The sequence below is a fragment of the Mya arenaria genome, chromosome 13, assembly GCF_026914265.1.
Source record: "Mya arenaria isolate MELC-2E11 chromosome 13, ASM2691426v1".
Taxonomy (NCBI): domain Eukaryota; kingdom Metazoa; phylum Mollusca; class Bivalvia; order Myida; family Myidae; genus Mya; species Mya arenaria.
In genome coordinates, this window is record NC_069134.1 from 41,996,188 (window position 1) to 42,020,932 (window position 24,745).

Consider the following 24,745-nt stretch of genomic DNA (forward strand, 5'->3'; position numbering starts at 1 on the left):
CACATAAAACTTCCTATTTGCTTTTGGTTGTTATCTTCATTGATAAAAGAAAACCGAAGAAAATATGGTTTTTGTCAAACCTTAAGTAGGTTATTAATCTATTAAGATAACGTACAGACTGTCTTTTTTATTTTATACAATTGTTGAAAGTTTCAGACGACCGGCATGAAGTATGCATCCTTGAACCCACTTTTGAATTGGACCACCGGACGCATACTGATTTATACATTAGACGGGCCTCTTATAAAAACAACCGCAAGTTTTCATTAATTGGTTGGTCCGCCCGGTTAGCTCAGTCGGTAGAGCGTTGGACTGTTAATCGGACAACCCGGGTTCGATTCCCGGGCGGACCAGGTCACTTCTGTTGTGATTGGTTATGAAATCCTTTCTACGACCATTCGCACTGTACCACTGCCCCTGGCATGTACAGAAGTTGTCAGTTCCTTGCAGAAGTGAAGGCACCTAGTACTGGTTAACCGCCCAGGATAGGTGTGCGGTGGTTGAACTGTCACTCTGGGACCCTTCAATGTGCTCACGCCGGGACCCGGAGTATAAACTACTAACACCACCACATTAATTGGTTTTATTAAGAGAGCTTTGTAGTGGTTCGCGCATGCACCATTGATGTGTAATTTCAGTCTCTCCGGGAGTAGGTGATTAAACAGTAACAGTATAACATAATTTCATTTGGCTCCTGCACAGATAAATAAAAAAAAAAAACACAACGTGCTCAAATTTACTTATTAAAAAAGACATATATACAGGTCTAAATATTTTCGATAGAGGGATTCTTTACAAGTATCAACGGATCTTCATTACAAGATGGCAAGAACTGTAAATTAAATCCGATTTCCATTCAAAACTACTCACGACCTTACATTTGGAACTCATTTCACCCAAGAAGTCTTAATCTTAATTGGTTTCTAAGTGTGTGCCATCAAATGCATTATTTGACTGGCCATAAAATTGTTTAATTTTGCATCAATGATTATTTGGATAATTGTTATTACCCTTACAAATGTCGTAACAATTTAGTTAATAGTTTTGATTCCAACTTTTAGATTACCTTTACGAAAATCAGTGAGGTAATAATGTTTGCACAAATTTGACCTACTCTTAAGTAAGACATACTATTAAGTAAAAGTTAGATGACATGGCGGAGTGAGCGAATCGATCGAGTCTTTCTTTATCATGAAAATGTGACTTCAGGTCATCTAACTGTTTGTCTTAGAATGCTACCTCATTGGCTTACACATTGTCAACTCGGACGCAGGGATTGTGTATCGAATGAATGTCAGTAGGCGGACCTTTAAACACCCGCGAAAGTTGATGTTCTTAATGATTTAGCCTCGTACTCATTTATGTGCGCGAAAACACTATACAAGGAACTTCTAAAATTGTGTTCATTCTTTCAAATGAACACTATCATTTTAGTTGATATCATTTGTTGTAACCGTAAATTATTATGAATGAATTAACCCTGCATACCGTTTATCATCAGATATATTTCAATATCATACCTCACATAAATGTGTCCCTTCTTTGTATATTTAAACTCGATCGGTCCGTATATCACTGTATTTTGATGAAAATCCAGTTTAATGACGTCAGCGGTCCATATTATATTTTTGGCCGGTCCGGACCTCGCCAAAAATGTAACTGTCCGGTCCTTATAATGTCATATAACCCTCAGTGGTTGTTATATTTCTTAATTACAACGAACGCTTCAATATACACTTCTTCGTACAATCGTTCCAGTCAGTGCAAAAATTAGGGCTCAGGTTCCAGTTTCTCGAAACAATTCAAGTCCCTTATAAAAAGATCCAACCCAGATCATAGTTTTAAGTTAGTATAACTTGTGATATATTTTCATTTTGAGTTCTGAGACTTTTAAAGGAAATGTTCATTGTGATAATCACGATAAACTATTCTTTATTTTGCAAATTAAGCTTAAGTAAGTAATTCGGCATAATCAAATAAGATATTCAAGCTTGTAATACTTAAGATGCTTAGACAAATGCTATGCGCCCATTGAACTTATCGTTTTTTGCACAAACTGCAGTTTAATCATTATTCTAGATCATTAATTCCGGAAAACCAAAAAGAAAAAACCCATGGAAATATGATCTCATTTAATTTTCCAGGAATTCATCATATGCATTTGATTACCGTCTGCTGCAGCTGCTGAATAGGCGGAAAATTGTCGTTTCCTCGAATAAATGGGAAACCAGATATGAGACATTGGGGATATTCAAAGAAAGGAAATAAATGTATAATTCTTTTGTTAGAACATGTCATACGTATTTTTTTTTTTATTAAACATAAGGTTTATTTTGTTTACCAAATTTTAACCATTTTTATGCAAGACTTTCAAACTCCAACTCAACTAACTGGGCGTGGGTTCGGGCACCACCAAAGGGGCGTTCTCTAGTCGTCTCGAACAGACACCAGTGCCGGTTTCTGACCCATTTTTAATCTTCAGGCCCCGATTTCTCGAAACTTCTTAAGCTTAACAGGCTTAAGTAGCTTATTCAATTAACTAAAATACATACTTAAATAAAACTTAAACGAAAGGAAAATGCTTTATTGTGATAATCATGAATTTTACTCCTATCTAAAGTATAAAAGACCTTAAAGAAATTAATATTGTCCAAAATATTGAAAAAACAAAAAAGTGCTTAATCCTGTTATAAGGGACTTAAGAAGTTTCGAGAAATTGGGGCCAGAAGTTTTATGATAAAGATAAATCTATGATGAATATGTGGTACAGATAGTACCATCCCTCTGCATGGTGTACGATAATGGCTTCTGACCATGAAGGGGGCTCGAGAGTGATTAATATTATCTTATATAAGAGATCGTGAAAACCGACCTAAAATACTTTCAACCAAATGTTAGACAGTTAAAAATATTTTAAAAATTTAACCCAATCTGATGTTAAGGTTTTTATGTATTTTTATTCAAATTTCGCTCTAATTAACACTATAGGTTTTTTCATTAGGTGCAGTAGATCAAAATGTCAGCATGTGTAAGGACAATTTGATACAAAGTAATTTTATAATTGGTTATTGCATGTCAAATTGAAAAAAGTTAAAGTGGCAGTCATATTCAATAACATTACATACACATGTATTACAAACATAAATTTAGAGTGATAAACCTCTAACTACTTACATAAATAATGTATTTATGTACAATTTTGATTACTGATAACAAGATTGTAACCATGTTTTTAATAGCTAAAAACGCAAACATATTCAATGATTGGTGAGTACTTAAAGATATGCAGTGATCAACTATCGCGTCAAAATGTAGAGATACCGTGATTTTTTGCCATTTAAACTAGGTATCCTTAATACACGGCCTCTAAACGCCAGCTCCACCACTTTACGGTGGTGCAAAGAAAAAGAGCTGTCGACACTTCCGTGGTGGTGCTGTGCCCTATGTTTACATGAACAAACGTGAGTATGATTTATATTTGATTTGATAATTTCATTTAACGGACATATTTCGAAAATCGGAGAATATGGTACCGTGTAAGAACACCTTTACTTCTAGGCTGGTTACTATTTCGTTTCGATATTGTGCAAACTGTGGTGTCAGGAGCTTTTCTCCCGAATCGGACTTGTGCATATTTTGAGATCTGATTGCATAGCAAGTACATTTCGATGCTTACACACCCCGTAAGAACATTCTCACGCATGCAAAATAACTGTTAAGTATAGTACCTATGCCGGAACACAACAAAACTGATAAGCACTTCTTAAAATGGAAAAACGCACAAATTTATAAAAGTGGTGGCGCTGTTGCCCTAGTGGTGGCGCTATCGAGTATGTTTTGCGCTTGAAGTAATATAAAAAGTAAACGCTTTTGGAATGAATACAAAAGTTGCTATGTTTATCATTCATTGAACATTTTGCTGGTTATGCATACTTCTTGCTGAAACAAAACTCTACGCGAACTACCTTAACCTTACTGAAAACTATTTCGAAAACAAATGGCTAGGTGCTGTTAATTTTACCATATAACTATAAGTATATATCATGTTATTAAAACAATTGTATTAATTGTAGTATATCTTATTTGGGAGTAAGCGTGCATCTTTAATTATTTCTAGTATCTTCACTTCGTGCATGTGAACAACCGTGTGGGCTATGTTTATCTCCTCATCTCTCTACCTTTTAGGTAATTTATTCAGGATCACACTATACGTGCATTTATATACTAAATTACTACTTTTACCCATTTCGTGTCAATATAAAAACTATACCGCCATTTCCCATCGAAGGTTGTTGATATAATCATGTCGTCATTGCCAGCTAAATAGTATTTCTGAATCGGTATCATTACGCATAATTTCAGTCCCAGAGAGACAAGGGGGTTTTGCGCACATGAATAAATAAAACACCCTTGTTCAATACGTTGTATTGTTTTGATGTTTGCAATTTTTAAAAAAAGAAAAAGACCATTGGACATATAGAAGGTTAATGTAAAATAATGTTTAAATTTCAACCAATGCTGTTATCAACATATGTTGCAAGCAATTAGGTTTAATCATTTACCCTCCTGTTTTGCTGAAATTCAACTTTACCGGTACCTTTAAAGCTGCACTCTCACAGATGTTTTATTTTTTGTCTTGGAATGAACCAATTTTTGCGAAAATAACTGCAAACAAGTAATATAAGACTGCTGCCAAAAGATCAGATGGCAAATGTTCATGTTTCCTTTCGAAAATTAATATTTTATGGTTAAAAGCGTTACTAACGGTTTCAGAAAAATGCATAAAACATCAATTTTTGAACTTAAATATGAAAATCTGCGATCTGTTTTTTAGTCAGCAGTCTAATTTCACTGGTTTCCATGCATTTTCACATGAATTAGCTCGTTCCAAGACAAAAAATAAAAAATAAAAGTTGTCAAAACGATCAATCTGTGAGAGTGCAGCTTTAATAATGTTAGTAACCGTACATAATGTCAGAGTGTTACAAGGTGCATTTCTTGCTTTTTTTCTCTTCCTGGTTGTCTACGAACTGTTTGTCCTCAAGCTTCGTGGAAGTCGTTTGTGACCTTACTCTACGCTCACTGCGTCGCATAATATGTCATGCTTAATTTAAAGCCGCAAAAATGCCTGCCATTGTAGGCGTATTTATCAGATAAACAAATTATCAGTCATGCAGTGGGATGCTGAACCAGTGCTTAATATAGCTGAACAAAACACGCATCAGAGCAGACGATACAATTTACTCACCATATTTTGCATTGTACAACCTTTCAATCCAATACAGGCAGGTAAACACTTCCATGTGTATTTGTCTACATCTGTAGATTATGACCCCAAAGTCTCCTTCCCGGGATTTTCAAATCTTTAACAGTTACCATTATTTTCCTCACCAAGTACTATAAAATGCATTTTTCATGAAATTCTGCAATTTTGAAATGTTGCACAAAAGCTATATAAAACGTTTTAGGCAAAATACTTCTTTGTTATTTCACTATTTGAAAAAAGCTAGGGGTCTAATGCACCAGTCAATTGTAACCACGGCCACCCCAGGTCCGGGGGTATACCGGGGATAGCCGGGGAAATGGGCCGTGTTTTTACCTTTCAGGTGGCCCCGCAGTGCCGGGTGAATGCGGTGGTTTTGTCTTCGCTTTAAATATAGCGGGGAATGGGCCTTACCTAGTGTCCCTGGGGTGTTTGGCGTGGATCTTACCATCTGTTCGTGTCCGCAGGGCGGGGATTTTAGCCGGGGTTGGCTGGACCGAAAGTCTCCGCTATTCCCCGGACTTCGGGGGGGGGGAGGCGTGGTTACAATTGACTGGTGCATAAGATGTGAATCATGTTAAAAAAATACCATAAAACCCTGCCTCAGAGCCTCCTAGTAGCTTAAATAGTCAATACGTATGTGAACAACGACGGAAACAAGCTTATTAGCCAAAGTTGGGGGCTTTATAATGAAGTAATATTCAATACGTCAATGCAATTTTTATAGCTGGAGTTTGATAATGCTGCTTTGAAAAGAAAACGAGTGTGTCATTGTCTTAATGCTTGAAGGTCTGCTTGTATATAGAATATACGAAGCAATCTGAACAGTGTCATCTGATAGCCTGGGTGCAAATAGTGAAGGGTCCATGCATATCTCGGTTGATAATGAAAAGCAAAGAAAAAAAACTTAATTACAGTTGTAAAATAAAGTGGTGATCTTCCACACATGTGTCCATAAAAATTACAATTGTCGGTGATAATAACATGTTGCAATTAAAAAGAGTCGAAACACAGTGAGCACAGCTTAATTTTTTCCATGTACCAAGTTTTTATGTAGCTGAGGACAGTACCACAATTCGAATCAAAATAGTTTTATTTTTTGTTTTTTATTTTTACATTTTAATGCAGACTTCCTGAGCGGAATATTACGTCCTAGCCTGGAGGGTATGGCCATTTTAGTTAAGCATTATATTTCTTTATTACTTTATCACATATGTATGCTCATGTAGAATTAGCATGTACGGAACAGCTGTTTTGTATAAGAAATTCTTGAGTAGCCATGCAACTTCACGACGATTAATGGAGTGCACTGCTGCCCCTACTTAAATTAATGACCGACAACTCGTCATGATATGAATACATTCAAATACACTGTCACATAGTGTATTAAAATTTATTTTCACCAAGGTTCATCTACATTATCAGGCTTGACATATAATTCATAAGGACTAGCTAGCGTTCTCAAATTGTTCCAGGAAGGCTGGCTCTAGATTGTTAACGTTGACTCTCTCATAATTTATCTATTTTGACTTGTTAATGTTAAAAAAAATACGCAGAACGTAAAAAGGAAAAACATTTTGACTAAGCATTATCAAAAGTCTGTAGAAAGTGCCTCTATATTATTTACCATGTCTTTGAACATTAGTCACTTTCATTGGGTGCTGTACTCGAACGCTCTCATTTTTTACAGTACTACTCTTGGTTTATCATGTGTCGTATAAATGCATTTTCATGTTCGAACAGAATTTTGCAATGTCAGTCCCTGTTTTTTTTCCTGTGCTCAGGGGCAATTAGCACCATCTCTGGGATCCATTTTATTGTACCAAATATGCATTCAAAGTGTTGGCTCGAATGTCTGAAAAGTAACCAGCGCGCATGCGTGAACCACTGAATAACCCATAATTGACTAATGAAACGTAAGCGTTCGTTTTCGCCAAAGGCCTATTAAATAATTAAATCAGAATCCACCCGATGATCTCAGTAGAAATACACGGAAGTCATTTTCAGTCGTGAATATACATAAGACGAAGGAGGATGCAAATAAGAATACCACACTGATGCATTTAAATAATCTACTAATGACGTTTACACCCGAAGTTAAACTTGCGAAACAAGATATTAAGAATTTAGTTCCCACAAACTTAGTACATTAATTTCTATGCACATACACGAAGAGAATTTATTGTAGGTGTAAATTACCATACATCAACAGGATGCTAACAATTGAATACTTTGAAATCATAGAAGTTATTGAATGATAACTTAGCTCAATTCAATTTAACTCAGTGGTGTATGTATTCAAACCGTAATTATGTTATAAATTACTCTGCATACATAATTTGACAAGACCGCAGTACATTTAACAATCCTTTTTCGTTAAAAGTATAATAGTTTATAGAGTTTTAATAGCGTTAATTCACAAATACATCGAGACAGAAATGCCCATGAGTAAACAGCGTTTTGACAATGACAAATATATATGTATATGAAATTTTATTACTTGCATATGAACATCACAATTATATAAACAAAAAAAAGGCATAGGACATTGTGTACATAGCGTGACGATTCTTTTAATGGAGACCGTTTACCAATAATACATTTTATATGTTTCACTTATTTGCATAGCATTTTACACGTATACTGCAAGATTTCTATTATTAACATTTTGTAACTTCATTATTCAATAAAGTTGGGTACATTTGGTCCTGTATAATAGTTTTTCTTAAGTTTGCTTTCTTAAATCTTTATACAATAGACATTTTTGAATAAACTGAAATTCATCCTCTAAGATATTACACGCAATACATTTTCTTTCACAATGTGGAATTGCAACTGGTTTGTGCCACCTCCCGGATTCTACCTCTATATATTATGGTCCAACACTGCAGAATCAATTCCTGTTTTATTGAACATGCAGCTAGATTTTTGGATATTCTGTTAAAGATGTTAACCATCTTTTTTTGTACACTGGGAATCTAACTATTTTTGGAGTTGTCATCACACAAGCGTGTTTTTTCATCGACGACAGGCTAACTTTTTTCCGTTCTTGTATTGATGGATTTCTTTGTCACAGCGGTATTGTGTGATGTTCTGTATTAGACTCGTTCGCCTATTAAATCGGGCCATGGTGAAGTTCAAGACCGTTCCTGAAGTGAAAAAGTCGTTGACTTCAAATTATGATACACATCACATACCAAACTGAAAGATTTGTGATCATTAGAGATTCTCAGAGCTTGTTTGTTTGCATTTCACCAAATTGTGGTTAATGTGCTTGCAATAAACAAAATGGGGAGGGGGGGGGGGGAAAGGAACAAAAAGAATCGGACAAGAAACGTATACAGTCGAGTAATAACCATGAAGTTTGAAAAATAGAAATATATACATGTAAGCACAGTTACAACATGCACAGATATGTTATATTTGCCGAAAAATTGGATAAAATCAACAAGTTTATTTGTATTTCTAAGCCACAATATGTTCAATATCTTTTTTATCTTTAAAGTTATGATACCAAACTTAGATGTCGATCGAAGAATATGTTTAACGCCACATACTGGGCGCATACATTTTTCAAAATTTAAGGAAAAGGTCCACAAACCAGGCAAAAGATGTTACCTGAATCGGCACTTTGCATTCTAAATCCGCCATTATGTTTGCCATGAAACATTTTTCTCACTTTAGGCTTTTTTTTAATAATGTAACACTATTATGTGGAAAAAAGATTTGAGAATGATTTGACTTGAGTATTTGCGTGATATGAGGGCCAGGTATCTTAATTATGCTGATAAGTGTGCATTCCCACCTTATTTTCATTTCCTTGTTAGGTGCGATATAGTTTGCCCCCGATCATTGTCGAGAACAAAACACAAGCAGTCACTTGTTACTCATTTATCATGTGTTGTTTTTTCAGGGAATTCAGGGAACGCTGGAAAGCAATGGAAATTTCTAAATTTTGCGAAACGAAACTTCTGCTTTCATAGAATCGGAAATATTTTTATGTGGTTTTCATTTTTTTCACCACAATAAGAGGTTGCATAAACATAATACGTATCAAGCACCCATTCAACTGCTTGCCTAAGTGCAAATGCGGAAGTGTTTATAATTGCATGGGTTAAAACCCCCATAGAACGCTTTGCCGCTGCAGCTGTGCAATAATGACTCATTTAACAATTGAATAACATTTCCACGAATTTTCGAGGGCATGTCTCTACCGACTGAGCTAACCGGGCGGACTTCATCGTCGCCATTGCAATTGACGAACATTTTATATGCACGGTTGCTTGGCAATTCTTTTAGATGTCAATGAAATAAAAACAACTAATTAAGCGTTATTGACAAGTAAAGATAGCTTTTCAGTAATATTCACAACATTGAACTTGTATGACGGGCTATTAAAATAAAACAAGTTGAGATGTTCTTATTTTAAACCGAGTTTTATTAAAGCAATTCTGCAAAACATATTGATTGTGAACATATTTGAATGTGTGGGCCCTAGCGCCAAAACAAATTGCGGCATTACCTTACTCGAACAATAAAACGGCAGAAAAGTTCTCGTTTTCACAGTTTTAAATGTTTGACTGGTTGAAAATAATCATTGACACAATATTATTCAGGCAAACTTTGGCCGAACCTTAGAGTATCTAGTTGTACATAGTTGGAACTATAATTGTAAACAGTTGGTTTAAACAGTATTTATTATTATAACAAATAAACAATTACAACATACACATATAATATATAGAATTGAGGAGAAAGCCATAGGCTTGTATGAAACCTCTTTTCTGTAAACAATACTATAAATAAATGAATTGATTCCAGCAAAACACGTATGTATATACTGTGTAAATTGGTATATCGATTGTTAGAGAAAATGAAATAATGAATTATTAAATATGTTTAACATATGAGAAACTATATATGTCAGTATAAATCTGGTTGGAGAGATAATAAGTAAAATTTAAGAAGCTAATCCATTGACAAAGATAGTTGCGGATATAGAAGCTTACTAGTGCAATTGAAGTCAGATTATCATGTTACAAAATTACATATTTATTATACAAAATGTATGTGATCGCGTTGCAAATGTACTGTAGTGAACTGCTGAAGTATTTCGAGTTGAAGTAACATGATGGGGCTCTGTTTGTTATTGTAGTCAAATATTGAGACAATAGGTAAAAAGGGAAAGTGAGAAGAAGGTAGAAAGTAAGGTAGTAAGGTCGCCCAGCCCAAAGAATCGGTGTAGGCCTTGATGGAAATTCAAGTCGCAGTAGTAATTAAGTGACATATGGGGTGAAACGATCAGTTGCTTTAATAAAGCGATGCACTTCTTTGCAAATAGCCACGTTTGACTGCTCGTCAAGATTGGAGTCACCGTACATGAGACGGTCAGTAGAACTAGGAATAAAAGCTTGAAGGTTCTTAACCATTCAGATCTTTGTTCAGCGTAGTAAGAACAATACATATGGAAATGTGCAGTTGTCTCAATTTGGCCACATGTGCAGAGTGGGTCATCGATAATGTTTTTTGAGAAGAGATGCTATTTCAAGTTGCTACAGTGAGTCCTTAACCTGGCATGCTGAATATTGAAAAAGCGATCACCACTGTAGAAATGGGGTGGAAATGAAGTTTTACCAAAGAGAACGCTGACTTTTGATTTAAATACTGACGCGCTTTTTGAGTCGCGAATCTCAGGAGGGAGGTCGTTCCAGGACGCAATATTAGAGGGTAGAAAAGACTTTGAATAAAACTATGTACGGCATCGTGGAACACGAATATCCAGTGGGTTTCTTGTGTGATAGCGTGCCGCTTCTACTTCTGGTATTAAAGATGCTATGTGTGCAGGAGTTAAGTTGTGTTTCATTTTGTAGAAAAGAGTTAAATTATGCATGAATCTTCGTGAGCTAAGCGTAGGAAATCCTGTTTCTGCGTAGAGTTTTGTTAGAGAGACCAGACGTGTGTTACCCGAGATAATTCGCAGTGCCTCTAGTTGGATTTGTTCCAAACCGTGTTCTTCAGCTTGCGTATTCGAGAATAGGACGAACAAAGGTCGTGTACATTATTTCAAGAGAACGTCTATCAAGTGTGTATTTTAGTGAACTTCACATTGATACGTTTCCATGCCTTCTCTTTGATCTTATCGAGTTGTGCATGCCAACGACAGTAAACAGTTGCTGTATAACTTTCGACTATTGATCCGAAATGACATGATTTCCTCTTCCGGTACCAATGGTGAACAGCTTGAGGCCGCAGACAAAGCCAAGCTATGATTTTATTATAATTAAACTAGGGGATTCCGAATTGCATTTGATGCATCTTCTTGACTATCCAGAGTGGTTGATTTTAATAGAAAATGCACCTAATTAATGTTTTGGACAACCGGCATGGGATAGACGGGCATAGCTATGGATAAACAAACTGCACACTTTTTTGTCTTTATCATTCACCTGGAGCAAGTCAATCTTAAAAAAATCCATGGAGTTGACGAGTTTCCAGGCACCAAAATCATTTTGAAAAAAATATCCAACCAAGTCAATTTCCCGTGCGGCGATCTCATCGTGCGTGTCGAAATCCCGCATGTCGATATCAACGTTCCTTATATTTGACATCCGTACCAAGGTCGACCGAAACATTGGTTCGTGCAAAATAAGCGAGCAGAACCAGCTATGGAAACTACAGATATTACCCAAGACGCCAAAAAATTGACAATGTAACTTATTTAAAGGCACAATTATCACCTGAGTGCATCATATGTATTAGTGTTATTGTTTCATAACTGTTACGGACTAAATTTTAATTCTGTCACATTAAATACATTTAACGGGATCAATATTTCAAAATGTTCTATATGCGATAGTTACTGTTTTTGCTTTTTTAGCCCTTTATATAGGCACTGGTCGGGCGCAGGCCTGTTGCTGATTTTATTATTGAATAAAGCAAAAACATACAATTATTATCTAAGTTTGGCGCGCATGTCTCTATACTAGTCAGTGCGTATGCTTGAAGCACTCAATAACCCCTTTATAAACAAATGGAAACTTTGCGGCCGTTTTCGTCAAAATCGTTCAAATGCGTAAAAACAAGCACTTATTGGATGGCATAATCAGTCGTGCACTTAAGACGAATGAGGATGTACATTCAAATAGAATTACCACCATGGTGCATTTTTAATTAGCTACGAATTACCTTGACATCCTTAATTATATTTACGAAACCGGATATGGAAAATTCAGTTATTTCACGAACTGTACATTAAATGGTATTCACAAACATGACAAGAAATCATTGTAGGTGTATATTACCAAACATCAACATGATGCTTAAATATCGAATAATTCGAAATCATACTTGTTATGGAATGATAAATAAAATAAATTGAATTCACCGATTAATGCTTCAAACATTAGTTATGCTATAATTTATTCTTTATTCATTCATTGACAGCACTGCAGTGCATTAAACAATCTTTTTGTTAAATTATAATTGGTTATACAATAATGACCTACACTGAAGCATCGAGTAATATCAGTAATGATAAACAGGACCTGTTTTATTGCATATATGCAGCAACTGCCTTGTTGCTTGGCTTTTGTAAAATTTGCCAATGTGTCTGCGTCCTTTGCCCATAAAACTCGTGGAAGCCGTTGTAGCAATTACATTGTATCTAAAGACATAGACAAAAGTAGTTTCATTATATATTCAAAGAGTAAAGAGGCTTTGCAAGCACCATTAGGTTTCTTTGACCGTTGTTCACCCCCTACTGTTGCAACCGTGTCCACACAAACCGATTTACCACCGTGCTGCAATAACCGTTTGGTATTGCAGCACGCAACAAACAACCTTGTGAAGTTCAAGGTACAGATTTACTTCTCGGTTCTTAATAATTCGTCCTAAGGACACATATTGCTTGTGCCTGCGTACTTAGATAAAACACCTTTTTCCATCAGTAGGATAAAGGGAATATAATCTAAATGCCATTTATTTTAATCAATTACTAAAATATCAGATATCAAAAATGGCTTACATTCAACACTTACTCCAACATATCCGTTGCATTTTATTTTCTGACTCCGTTTATATTTTGATTTCAAACCACCATAGGAGTAAAATTCAGAACACTTTTTCCGAACACTTTAGCGCTGAAAAACGGATACACAAAAACACTGACTTGTGCATGATGCTGTTCTCATTTAAGATATTTTGACTTATCTCTATTAGCAGACGGAAGCGTTGGTAAGTAGTTCAATGGCGAATATTATACATCAAACAACAGCTAATAATACTAAAAATAAATAAAACTTTTCCCACAAGTAACAAATCAAACTTAAAGTGCCTTTTTTGTAAAGCCATACCATATCACTTTTTTGGTTTGCCTTATTCAAACATCTGATAATTTTTGAGAGCGTTACTGAGATAAAAACGTCAAATCATGAACCCATTTGATGTAAAAGAAAAAATACAGATACTTTTCATGTCGATCTCAATAGCAATTACATTAATGCAGAAAATTATATTCAATCTAGTTTTTCGATCACCCGTTTAAAAAACTTTCCGTCCTTGAACTCTTAACGGAAGTCCGATATGGCATTTCCATATATGGCAAATAGGTTAAAATCCTTGCCTTGCAATGTGCACGGTAAACACTAATACTCTAACCTTGGTAAATTCGTGATTGAGCCCAACCGAAATACGTATTGCCTGCGGTATGCAAAGTTAAATGGTATTTGGATTTTGTGAGTCTTCAGATTGAAAACCAAGAAGCAAACCTTCTCGCTTTAGTTCACGTGGTCGGATAGACACCTCGTGAACATATCTATGACAAAAATACCCTCACTATGCTTGGGTATATATGTCATAGATACATCCACTCATTGTCTATCCTATACATACATCGCAGAATTTTCGGGGCGGGGCAAGCATATATTTCGCTTTAATTTTGGAGCGGGACAGGCACTCATCTCTGACATTTCGGGGCGGGACAGGCACTCATCTCTGACATTTCGGGCGGGACAGAGGGTTGACGATACACTAGGGGCAATATCAAATACATTGAAGACATATCGGGGCGGGACAGGCACTCATCTCTGACATTTATTATTATTATTATTATTATTATTATTATTATTATTATTATTATTATTATTATTATTATTTATGTAATTATTATTCTATATTATTATTTAATATTTTTATAAAATATAATTTTATTTTATTTTTTGTTGGGGGGGGTTGGAGTATTCATCATTAAACCTGTCCGTAACCAATTGCCCTTAATCGACTGCCAATTTACTCCGATTTCAAGCAGATATTTGATGTGTACGAAAAATAAAGATTATTTAGCAATTAAGTCTAAAGGAAGCTGTACCTTAAAATGATTGTTTGCCGATTGTCTATCGGTATTTTAGTTTTTGAGGCTATTTGTCGTGGCATGTACGCCACTCATAACTCTTTGTCAAAACTTGGCTTGCTATTTTAAGAGATGCGTGCATCGTATTAAATGACGAATCTTGATTTATAACAGTGTGAATTGAGCATTTCAAGCAGATATTGAAGTGTACGAAAAATAAAGATTATTTAACAATAAAATCTAAAGGAATCCGTACGTTGAATTGATTGTTTGCCGATTGTCTATCGGTGTTTTCAGTTTTTAAGGCTACTTGTCGTGGAATGTACGCCACTCATAACACTTTGTCAAAATCTTGCTTTGATATTTTTAGAGATACGTGCATCATATTAAATGGCATATCATGATTTCTAACCATTATGAATAGAGAAACGTACAATTTTAACTTATTCGTTGCACAGTTACTGTTTAGAGTATTAGCCAAAGAGCGTATAGTAGAAAGTTCGAATGCATTCGGAGGCACTTGTGATCGAAATGTTTGTAAAAGGTTAAACAGCACAAAACAACAGCCAATGCATTGCCCTGTGATGCATTTGCTATGACGTGGGTATGTTTTGAACTGTGTGATTTGTCCTTATTGCGGTCTACTTAAATGCTATAAGGGGATAAGTGGCTGCGGTTTTCATCGTTTACTGTTTTCTTGTACTTTCGATACTAGTATGATGCAGCTAGATGACTTTAAAGGAAAAAAATCATTTGTTATGTCATCTCAGATTGAGTTGGCAAGTGTGTGGCAAACCATATCCTATCGTAGTATTGACATAAAAGATAATACGGGATCTGGTTCGATTAAGTGCTCCTTACTTTAAAAAAAAACTATAATAGTTTTTGAATGGCGTAAATAATTTTTGAATGGCGTAAAACTGAACAGAGATAATCTTTATGGGCAAACGAATCAAGATTTAATGAATTCTACCTTATCTATGTTGGGAGACCCAATAAAAACAACAGAACCGCGTTGGTCGTAAATATCCCTTTTACATGAATATCAATACTTTAAACGGAAATGTGTAATTTAAAACTCACTTTTTAAATTGTGAACAGCCGTCAGACCAGAAGGAAAACGTTGGCCTATTGTGTAACAACAGTTTCCTATTTTGAAATCGTGAACCATTGATCTGACTTCATCCAATTTTAAACTTGATATTAGCTCTAGACTATCAAAGATACTCTTTTACGGTTTTATGTAGGTAACAACGCGTTTTTGCATAACCTGCATTACAGGAGCTGCTCAAATAATTATATAAATACCAACATGGATGGAAGATATCAACTTAACCTTAACTAATTATCAAATAAATAAAGCATGATAACCACAAGTTATTTGCACCCACATGATGTTTAATATGTCTGACCAGAATTAAGATAACAATTATCTGTATTTGCTGCTTTATAGAACTCTTGATAATGTTTCAATGATACGGTTAATTAGATTGTGATTTTGTGCAGTTTAAAGCCATTGACAAGCGTACGATTCAGCTGCATGAATGTTGTTTAATTGAAATTGATATTAAATAGAAAAACTGCTGGTATCAAAAGTTATCAAAGACAGCGAGATAATCAACAGACAGGCACGTCCTCTTGCGGTAATGTTGGCCAATAAAGGCCTTGGTGTTTCAAAGTAAGTACGTATAGTAATTGTGCATCACACATCGATCAGAGGCAATAACTAGAAGTCAAATGTTCGAAGAAACTCGATTTGTCTAATAAAATATATATATATGTTTAAGCTAATAAAATCATGCGTGGTTCTACAGTTTGTAAAGCAAATAGAAGTTAATTCTGATATAGCTTGGTTCGATCGTGAAGACAACAAGTGGGTGATATGAATCGCTTTCCAGTCAAAGTCCTTATTCGAATTACTTTGCTTTTTAAAGCAAAGTTTATAAGAGCATCAATCAAAAAGAATCACCACGGATGAGTGCATACACATTGTGAAAACAACACAATTGGTTACCTATAATTGCGCAATCTTCTCATTGTGATTGCGGTACCATTATCAATAAACCAAGATACAATTTGCACATATTTGTTTATTGAAAAAGGCAAAAAATAATTTAATGTAACTTTATTTTTTTTTATTTTCGGAATGTGTACAATTTGTACTATGCCTTATACTCATTGAACCGTAGACTCAAACTAGTATAAATACATATACTATGTTAAAAACATCAACAAACAAACAATAAATCATACAGCCGTGTATAAAGAAGCAATTTGTGCATGTAATTATACTTAATGTTGGGTCAACCAACTTAAGACAAAACTGTCTAGAATACTGACCCTTTAAATAAGAACATAATGAACGTATGCAAGGCACAGAAAACACTGTTGTATGAGACTACAATAAAACAATCGAAAGAGCAATAAGAAAACACAGGAATTTAAGGTTGAGTATTCAAAACAGGTTTAACCCCCACCCCACCCAGTTAGTTCATGTTTCGCTGTCAAGTTTCAATGTGGCAACGATATGGCAACACTAACATTAATTTATAAAATGAAGTTGTTTAGTGTATCTCGTTTAGTGTCCATTAGGAATAAACATGACCTTCGTTAGTTTTTCTTAAAAATAGATAGTGCTACGTCTTTGTAAACTAACAATGATTGTCAAAAGCTTGGACAAAAAATGCAGCATTACAATTTCGCTAATTATATAAGCGAAATGAGCGAAAAACATTGTTTGACAAATTTAACATAAACAGAGAACTATATAAGATTTAATATTGCTAACTGATTGTAAGCGCAAAGTATATTTATACAATTATGTTCCAAATGTAAGGAAGCAGCGGTACGAATCTGCTTATTTGCCAATATAAGTTTACAGTGTTCTTTCTGTTTAAAATGTATAATGTTATAATTCATCACAATTTGTTTTGTATTCTTCCATAATGAAATTTCCAATATGAGTAAATAAAATACGTTTGCCATGTTGCAGTTTCATCCTCGCGGCGCATATTCGCAGAACCGTTAATCACAGGGAATTCCCAGCTTAATGAACTCTGTAAAAGCCCGCCACTTTCCAGCCTCCGTACATTTCCATTCTCCAGGAACAGAGATTATATTATTGCACTTTACATGCCATTGGAATGTCAATATATCTCTAGTGAACGCTCTCAACCTGTGTTTCGGATGCTTGCCGCCAAAACAAGCACCAGTAGTGTTGATAAATGTCCAGACAAAATGTGATCTGCGGCTAAAAGCAAAAACAAAACAAAAATAAAACACATATTATAAAAAGGATGATATTCAACACAGTGCATAACAAATTTTATCATTATATTTTGAATTCGGCTTCTCGTGGCGCACATATTCAGCGCATTTACCAACAACATAGAAAATAAGTTACATCCACCAAAAACTGAAGTAAAAGTCTAATCTCTAGGACCACCAGTTATGATATATATCTTTCATTTTCCATTACTTGTTCAAACAAACATAATAAAACTATGAGCATGTAATAACGTGTGACTTACCATTGGTATGATGAGAAGCGAAGGAGTCACTACCAGATATTTGACCGGTTGAATCTGTTGACCGGTGCCGGCGACTGTGGCTGTTGTCTAAACTGCTACAGCTTGGTAGCTCAGAGCTAAGAGTGTTGGAGTCCTCATAACTTTCTGTATCTGAAATGAAAAATAATTGAATTTATATTTATCGTTTTAGTAACATTGCTTTACATTGCTTGTCAACTTAATCTTTTCCGTCCGAAAAAATCGGTACGGTGTTGTTATTAAAAAAAAGCGACTGTGTGCTATTTCGAAAAAAAACATTTTTATTTTATCTTTAATCAACACGATATATTTTGTGGATTGCTTGAATTATGCTATCAATGAAAAATGAAACATTTCTTTGTTAAGTACTGATATTGATTCGCAAGCCACAAGGACGAAATTCTTTATTTGCATTTAAACAGACCTAAAAGTATGTGAATTGTATGTTATATCCGATTTCCTAACAAACTATTTAAACGGAGTATGCCCGGTTTTAGAATTATACTGATGCACTTTAAATTAAATGCGTAATGAGGAAAAAGTACCTGTTTTATTGCAGATGCAGTTGTAATTATCTCTGTCCATATGACAAACATTCCATTGGCTTGGTTTGTCGGAACTCAAACATGTCGACACTGACCGTTGTCCAATGAGTTCTCTATTATTAATTAACTCGTTGGCGTAACATTTACACTGAACCTGTAAGATTAAAAACACAGAGTGATTTATCGAAGTATAAAAGCATGTTCGGATCAAGTATAAGGTATAAGAGGGAGAGTGACGTCCGGTTGCGACGTTGGCCATGCACCTCTCACCCTCCCTAAAAACCGAACCATATATAGTCGAAATCGGAGAAGGGAGGTTTGGGGTCCCTAACAAGACAATTATATCTCGTTTTAATTTTAATTTGTGCAAATTGGTGTAGTTTTCTATTATTCTCCAATGTTCCCCTTATATCCGCTGGTGTAGTGACATTTTAATTGATTAAACGTAAAAACAAACAGTGCAACAGGAGTGGTGTTGATCATTCGTTAACGTTTAAAGCCCTCTGCTTTTTTCACACAGTCGAAAGGCGTATACACCAACATTTACTAAAAACGATATTGTATAAAGTGTTGACTTGTGACGCTGTATCTCCGTTTTGCCTCATCATAGTGCCTTTCAACATGGTCTTTTTTAATTAAGTATACATGGATAACATTGTTATTTTTGACACACCAATAATTCGTTCACGGTGTTAAATCGCATTCTGGTTCGTACAGTTGAGTTCAGAGCAAAGAAATATAATAATTTAGTGATAAATATTTTCAATATTTGTAAAAATAACAATAGCTTAATGTTAAGCTTTCCCCAATGATGACTGAGAAAGATTCTATTCGTCCATTTTGGCTTTTACTTCCGAATTACATACATTTTTTTCAAATAAAAGGTAACGCTCAATAATTTAAAAATATTCTTTAAACTCCTTCATGACACCTAACGGATATCTATTAGACAAAATTACCACATTGGTTAAAAATAAAACAAGGCAACATACAATGTTTGTTAACATAAAATGTTTTTTTCTAGATCTATGCATTAGGATATAGTTCCGCATAAGAAGATCAGGGAATGATTTCAGGAAAAATCGAAGTGAATAAAATAGTATTTAACTTACAACTTTATAATCTTACTAGTATCTTTATTTAGGAATTCTATCAGGTAGCCAAACAATCACTGCTGCGTCTGTTTTGCCAACTAGGCCTAGTTATTTTGGACCATACTAGTCTAAACATTGAGTATTGTTCTAACCTGTGTCTCTCTTGGCGTGGCACAAGTGTCGCCTGTCCAGCCGGGTGGACATACGCATCTTGGTTCCTCTCGAATATTGAAGCACTCGAGACTACCACCGTTTTCACAGTAGCTTGCGTTTTGTGACGATTTTAACAAGCAGCCTGGAAAAGGAAAGGTAAAACTATCATCTAGAATGTTAACAAGAGTGGAACACACTGTAATATGGTTGTAAGTGAAGCACTTGGTAAATAAAACATAACCCTTGATTATAATGCGTAAGTATTTAAAATATGCTCGCCCAACTTTAGACAGTCAATATTCTGTCTTCGTTATTGAAATATCTAAATTACTATTTTGAAGTGTATCAGAATCGATTATCATGATTTAATTGTATCATTTTTTAGCTTTTAGTGAAAAGAAATACGTAAGTCGTTATGCGCAGATTGGAAATAATACGTATAAGGTGTCAAACGTATGTGTAATATCTTAATTTTGCAGAGAACTGTTGTTCTTTTAATTTTTACTGATATGTGCATACTCATATACATGAATTTAACTTTATAAATGACACGTGTTTTAATTTACATAAACGTACAGTCCACTGAGACTATGAGGTGTCCGCATGGTATGTGTCGTCCAAAATTCTCCGTCAAGTAATCATACTGAAATACTTCTGAACAAGAATTTCTGCATCGCCTGCCTGAAAGAGAAATACGGAGGATTATCTTAAGGTTAAAACAAAACATGCTTTTGCTTTTTCATTTTTATCATGTGACGTAGGTTGTTTTTAAACAATTAAATCAAACAATTAATTCAGCAAAGTCAGTAGCAAAGGAGAATTTGGCGATATTTCTGTATAAGTATATCATACTTTGTTTAAAGATTTCATTGTTCTAGAAGGGAAGGTCAAACATTGAGTAAAAATAGTTTCATACAAATATCATACTATTTTTAATTGCTCAATACTGTATATTATGATAAATTCACATATTCGAACCTCTAATGTTGTCATCCCTTTGCAGCGGATCAGGAACGTTAGCGGAACATCGCTGACAATACGGTTCTGGACAACCACTGGCTTCGTGGTCCACCACGTAAACTGAACATTGAATAAATGAATAAATATAAGTAATATCATGCATATGTATCTAGATTCTGCAACAATGAAAGTTGAACAACCAAACTGTATTCATATTGCATGAACTGTACATACTTGAACTAATATTTTACTATGGTAAAATGATTAATCGTATTTTAATAAAAATGGGAAACGTTATCCAAATACTTACTTATTGGGCTGTTTTCTGGTGACTCGGTGTTTTGCAAGATGTGCCTAACCATATACTGGTGTTGTGCAAGAGGTTGCTGAATGATTTGTACTGCATCTCGGCCGTTTTGTTTCTCAATGCCCTTTTTGTGTGACACATTGGCAAAAGCGACAAAACCAAGCACTGTAAGGATCACAACAAAGATAAGGCATCTGGAATGCTGCAAAGAAAGATAGAAGTAAGAAATATTGCATGTGAAATTGATATTTTTGGCACCTGGGCTTATCCTAATAAGTACACTTACACTAGACCAATTCTTTTCTCGAGATATGTTTTTTTTATTTATTATAAATTCACACTAGTATTGTAAGTTTCATTAGCCGTATTGACTTTTTAAACGTCATAGGACTCTCGAGTGTACCACTGGAAATAAGAGCAAAATGTTTTCGAATTTCCGATTAAAGGAATCATATAAAGCTTTCTTATTTTCAGAAAACAATTCTTCCATAAAGAGCACGCAATAAATGATCCTTTTTGTCTTGAGTGCATATGCTGTATTTACTTAACCTGCTTCTCATTTATTTCTCGTCGTCTGCATGATATTGATTTGAAACGCATGGGCTCAACTTGATATCACATCGTTTGTTTAACTGATTTCGATAAAATTGCTTCTATCTATAACTATTAAACTTGCATTCGATATTAGCATGCATTGGTGCACTAGGTTTAGGATAAAATACATTAGCACCTGTTCTTTATATGAATTCTAGTACTTGAACAAGAACGAATCATATTCGAAAGTAGTACTTTTTACGAATTTTGATGATTGTTTATGAAATAAAAGAGCCAATGCTGGTCCTCCTCTATATCTGTGCTTCTGGAGAATGTCTTTGTTTTGTTCCAAGGCGCCACCTTACAAACCTTGATAGACATACCTAGTTTTTAATATAGCAAATATGCACTAGACTGTATGTGGAGTTTTGGGCTGTTGTTCCATGTTTCTCGTTTGTGATTTATGTTTGTTTTTGTGTTCTTTATCTTTGGCGTTTACCCTGTGCCATTAAACCGAGTTTATGTTTAAACGTTTTGCTATTAAGCTTGTTTCTGTAGTTTTTCACATCAGTCTTTAAGAGTATCTGCATAATTATATAAGTATCATTTGATTAATTAATAAATAACATCGTAGAGGATATAAATGGATTTTTTCAAGGTTCATTTAAAAATGATTCAACAACTCAACAGTAACAGCTACATTTTTTTTACTTTTTTTACATTTTTATTTGCAAGACAATTATACCCCAAAACACACTTTAGCTGACTATGTAGTTGTACCACATGTCCGTTCACTCAAAGTTTTCTTATCCCTGATTGATGAGGGTATGGTTTGTTTGTGGTGTTGGAATTTGTGTATTTTGTGTTAATTTGTTTTTGGTAGTTGTATTTGTGTATGTGATGTTAGTAAGTATGTGTCTATAGTTCATTGTCGTTTGTATGTGATGTTAGTAAGTATGTGTATATAGTTCATTGTCGTTTGTATGTGATGTTAGTAAGTATGTGTCTATAGTTCATTGTCGTTTGTATGTGATGTTAGTAAGTATGTGTCTATAGTTCATTGTCGTTATGGCCCTTGCTTGTGCCCTTAATCAGGGCACTTGGCTAGTCCCTGTTATTTTCATTGTTTTATTGATTGCGGTTTGCATATTATTTCTCGGGTCGTATTTAACATCCTCTTTTTATCATTGGGTCAAATGTACAATCTCGTAAATAATTTCTTCATAATTTTCTGATAATATTGTTTTGATAAATAACATTTTCAGAGTTGGTGTTCCTCACCTGTGCAATCCAAGACCATAGCCAACGCCCATTCTCAGAAGTAGAACCCGTCTGAAAAAAGAATACACAGTTGTTGTTGTACAGCAACCCGAAAGCGTAGAACATAACGATAAAGAATTTAGGGCATATTACTAAAATTTACCATGTTTTGTTGCAAAGCACTGAAACAACAATGAATTGTGATCTGAAGCGAGGCAAATGTAAACATAGTGTTGGAGGAAAAGGCATAGTAAAATTATCGTCGGTAAAAAGGCCTTTATATACGGAAGATATAAAAAGATACACATGACCAGTGGACTAAAATTTAACTTTTTTTACTCAAATAATGGTTAAACAACACAGTGGACACATGTGTCGCTGACTGGTATGTCTTTTTTGTATGTTTCTTTATTTATGTGACAAGACAAGACAAAACATATGTAACCATGTGTTGTTATATTTAATTAATTCAATAGAAAGAAATCGTTTAAACAAGGACATAAGGTGAGACAAACATGATAATAAAGTATACAAACATGTTTACGTAATTGCAGCACATACTGCGCAAAAGATAACAGAACGTCGGATCAATGGTACAGAAAATGAACATTGCAATCACAGCATCAGATACAGAATGGCTGATCAACTGAACATTCATTCTGTATGCTCGTCGTTCATTAAAGTGACACTCTTATTCAAAATCAATACATACACATGTATAACACACATACATTTTGACTCTGACAGATAAATCTTTATCTACTTACTAAATAATGCATTTATGGAAACTATTAATCGCTGATAACAAGATTGTGCTCGTGTATTTGATAGCAGAAAGCGCAAACATATTGAATGATTTGTGAATGCTAAAATATTTACTGCGGTCTACTATGGTCTCATAAGGAAGAAATACCATGTTTTATGCTCATTTCTTTCAAATTAAACTCGGTATCCTTCACATTAAGAACAATTGTTTTCGACTTTTATTCATCTTTTTAGACTATTTTTTATTAATTGTGTTATATCTTATTTTGGAGTAAGAGTGCACCTTTAACTGTAATGTTTTGTTAAAAAATATTATGCATGTTATGCAAAACAATTTTATGAAGTTAAAGTTTGCCCTCAACCCTTGAAAAATATTTGTGACAATCATGGTTTGTTTAAATCTAAAATGTTTAAACCTTACCTCTTTTATTTGGACGTATCTTTGATCCATTTGATTAACAATAACACCACTATCACCACAATTCGCTTTAGCAAAGCTTTGACTTCTAAAGTCCATGTCTACCATACTTTATATAATACAACTTCAAATGTAATAGTTAATCAAGACAGTTATATTAGATCCAACTACACGCTTGTCGCTAGTATATCAATAGGATATGATAACAGTGGATCCAGGCTTTATATGAAGAGCTGTTTCCCAATATCTATTTTAAACCAATATGGTAACCGCATCACAATAAATGAATTACATAGCATAACAGGCCAAAAAAAAAATGGTTTGGTTAGGGTTACATCCTTTTCAAAAACAGGTAGTGTAGGTAGGCTTTTTATCATATTTTTTATTAGGCTTTATATAGGAAGGTTATTTTCACCAATGGAGAATGGTTTAAAAGTTATCTTATTTATCAAGCGTCAAAGGTTATTTAACTACATATAAAACACATTTAAAACACATATTTATTTATTTTTGTGTTTTTTGCCCAACTGACTATAAAAGGGTAGGATCTGC

At 34.5% G+C, this 24,745-nt stretch overlaps 1 protein-coding gene and 1 non-coding gene across 2 annotated transcripts; one reads left to right on the forward strand and one right to left on the reverse strand.

Moving 5' to 3' along the window:
- The first annotated feature begins 276 nt into the window (after positions 1-276).
- On the forward strand, positions 277-353 carry Trnan-guu (transfer RNA asparagine (anticodon GUU)). The gene has a single exon. It is a non-coding gene; the product is annotated as a tRNA-Asn (tRNA).
- A 16,366-nt stretch (positions 354-16,719) lies between these two features.
- Positions 16,720-24,423, reverse strand: LOC128213508 (uncharacterized). Its single transcript, XM_052919271.1, has 9 exons — positions 24,197-24,423; positions 23,032-23,082; positions 21,220-21,418; positions 20,928-21,029; positions 20,526-20,630; positions 19,949-20,091; positions 18,703-18,856; positions 18,140-18,289; positions 16,720-17,859 (listed from the first exon to the last, which is right to left on the reverse strand). The coding sequence occupies exons 1-9, from the start codon at positions 24,299-24,301 to the stop codon at positions 17,780-17,782; spliced, it is 1,089 nt and encodes a 362-aa protein (XP_052775231.1). The 5' UTR covers positions 24,302-24,423; the 3' UTR covers positions 16,720-17,779.
- Positions 24,424-24,745: the final 322 nt, after the last annotated feature.

Excerpts from the sequence above, each read along its gene's own strand:
- LOC128213508 (XM_052919271.1), bottom strand. The coding sequence starts at position 24,301 with ATGGTAGACATGGACTTTAGAAGTCAAAGCTTTGCTAAAGCGAATTGT. Across the intron at positions 21,030-21,219 it reads ACCAGAAAACAGCCCAATAA|TTTACGTGGTGGACCACGAA; the intron begins GTAAGTATTTGG and ends TTCAATGTTCAG. Across the intron at positions 20,092-20,525 it reads CCTCATAGTCTCAGTGGACT|GCTGCTTGTTAAAATCGTCA; the intron begins GTACGTTTATGT and ends TTCCTTTTCCAG.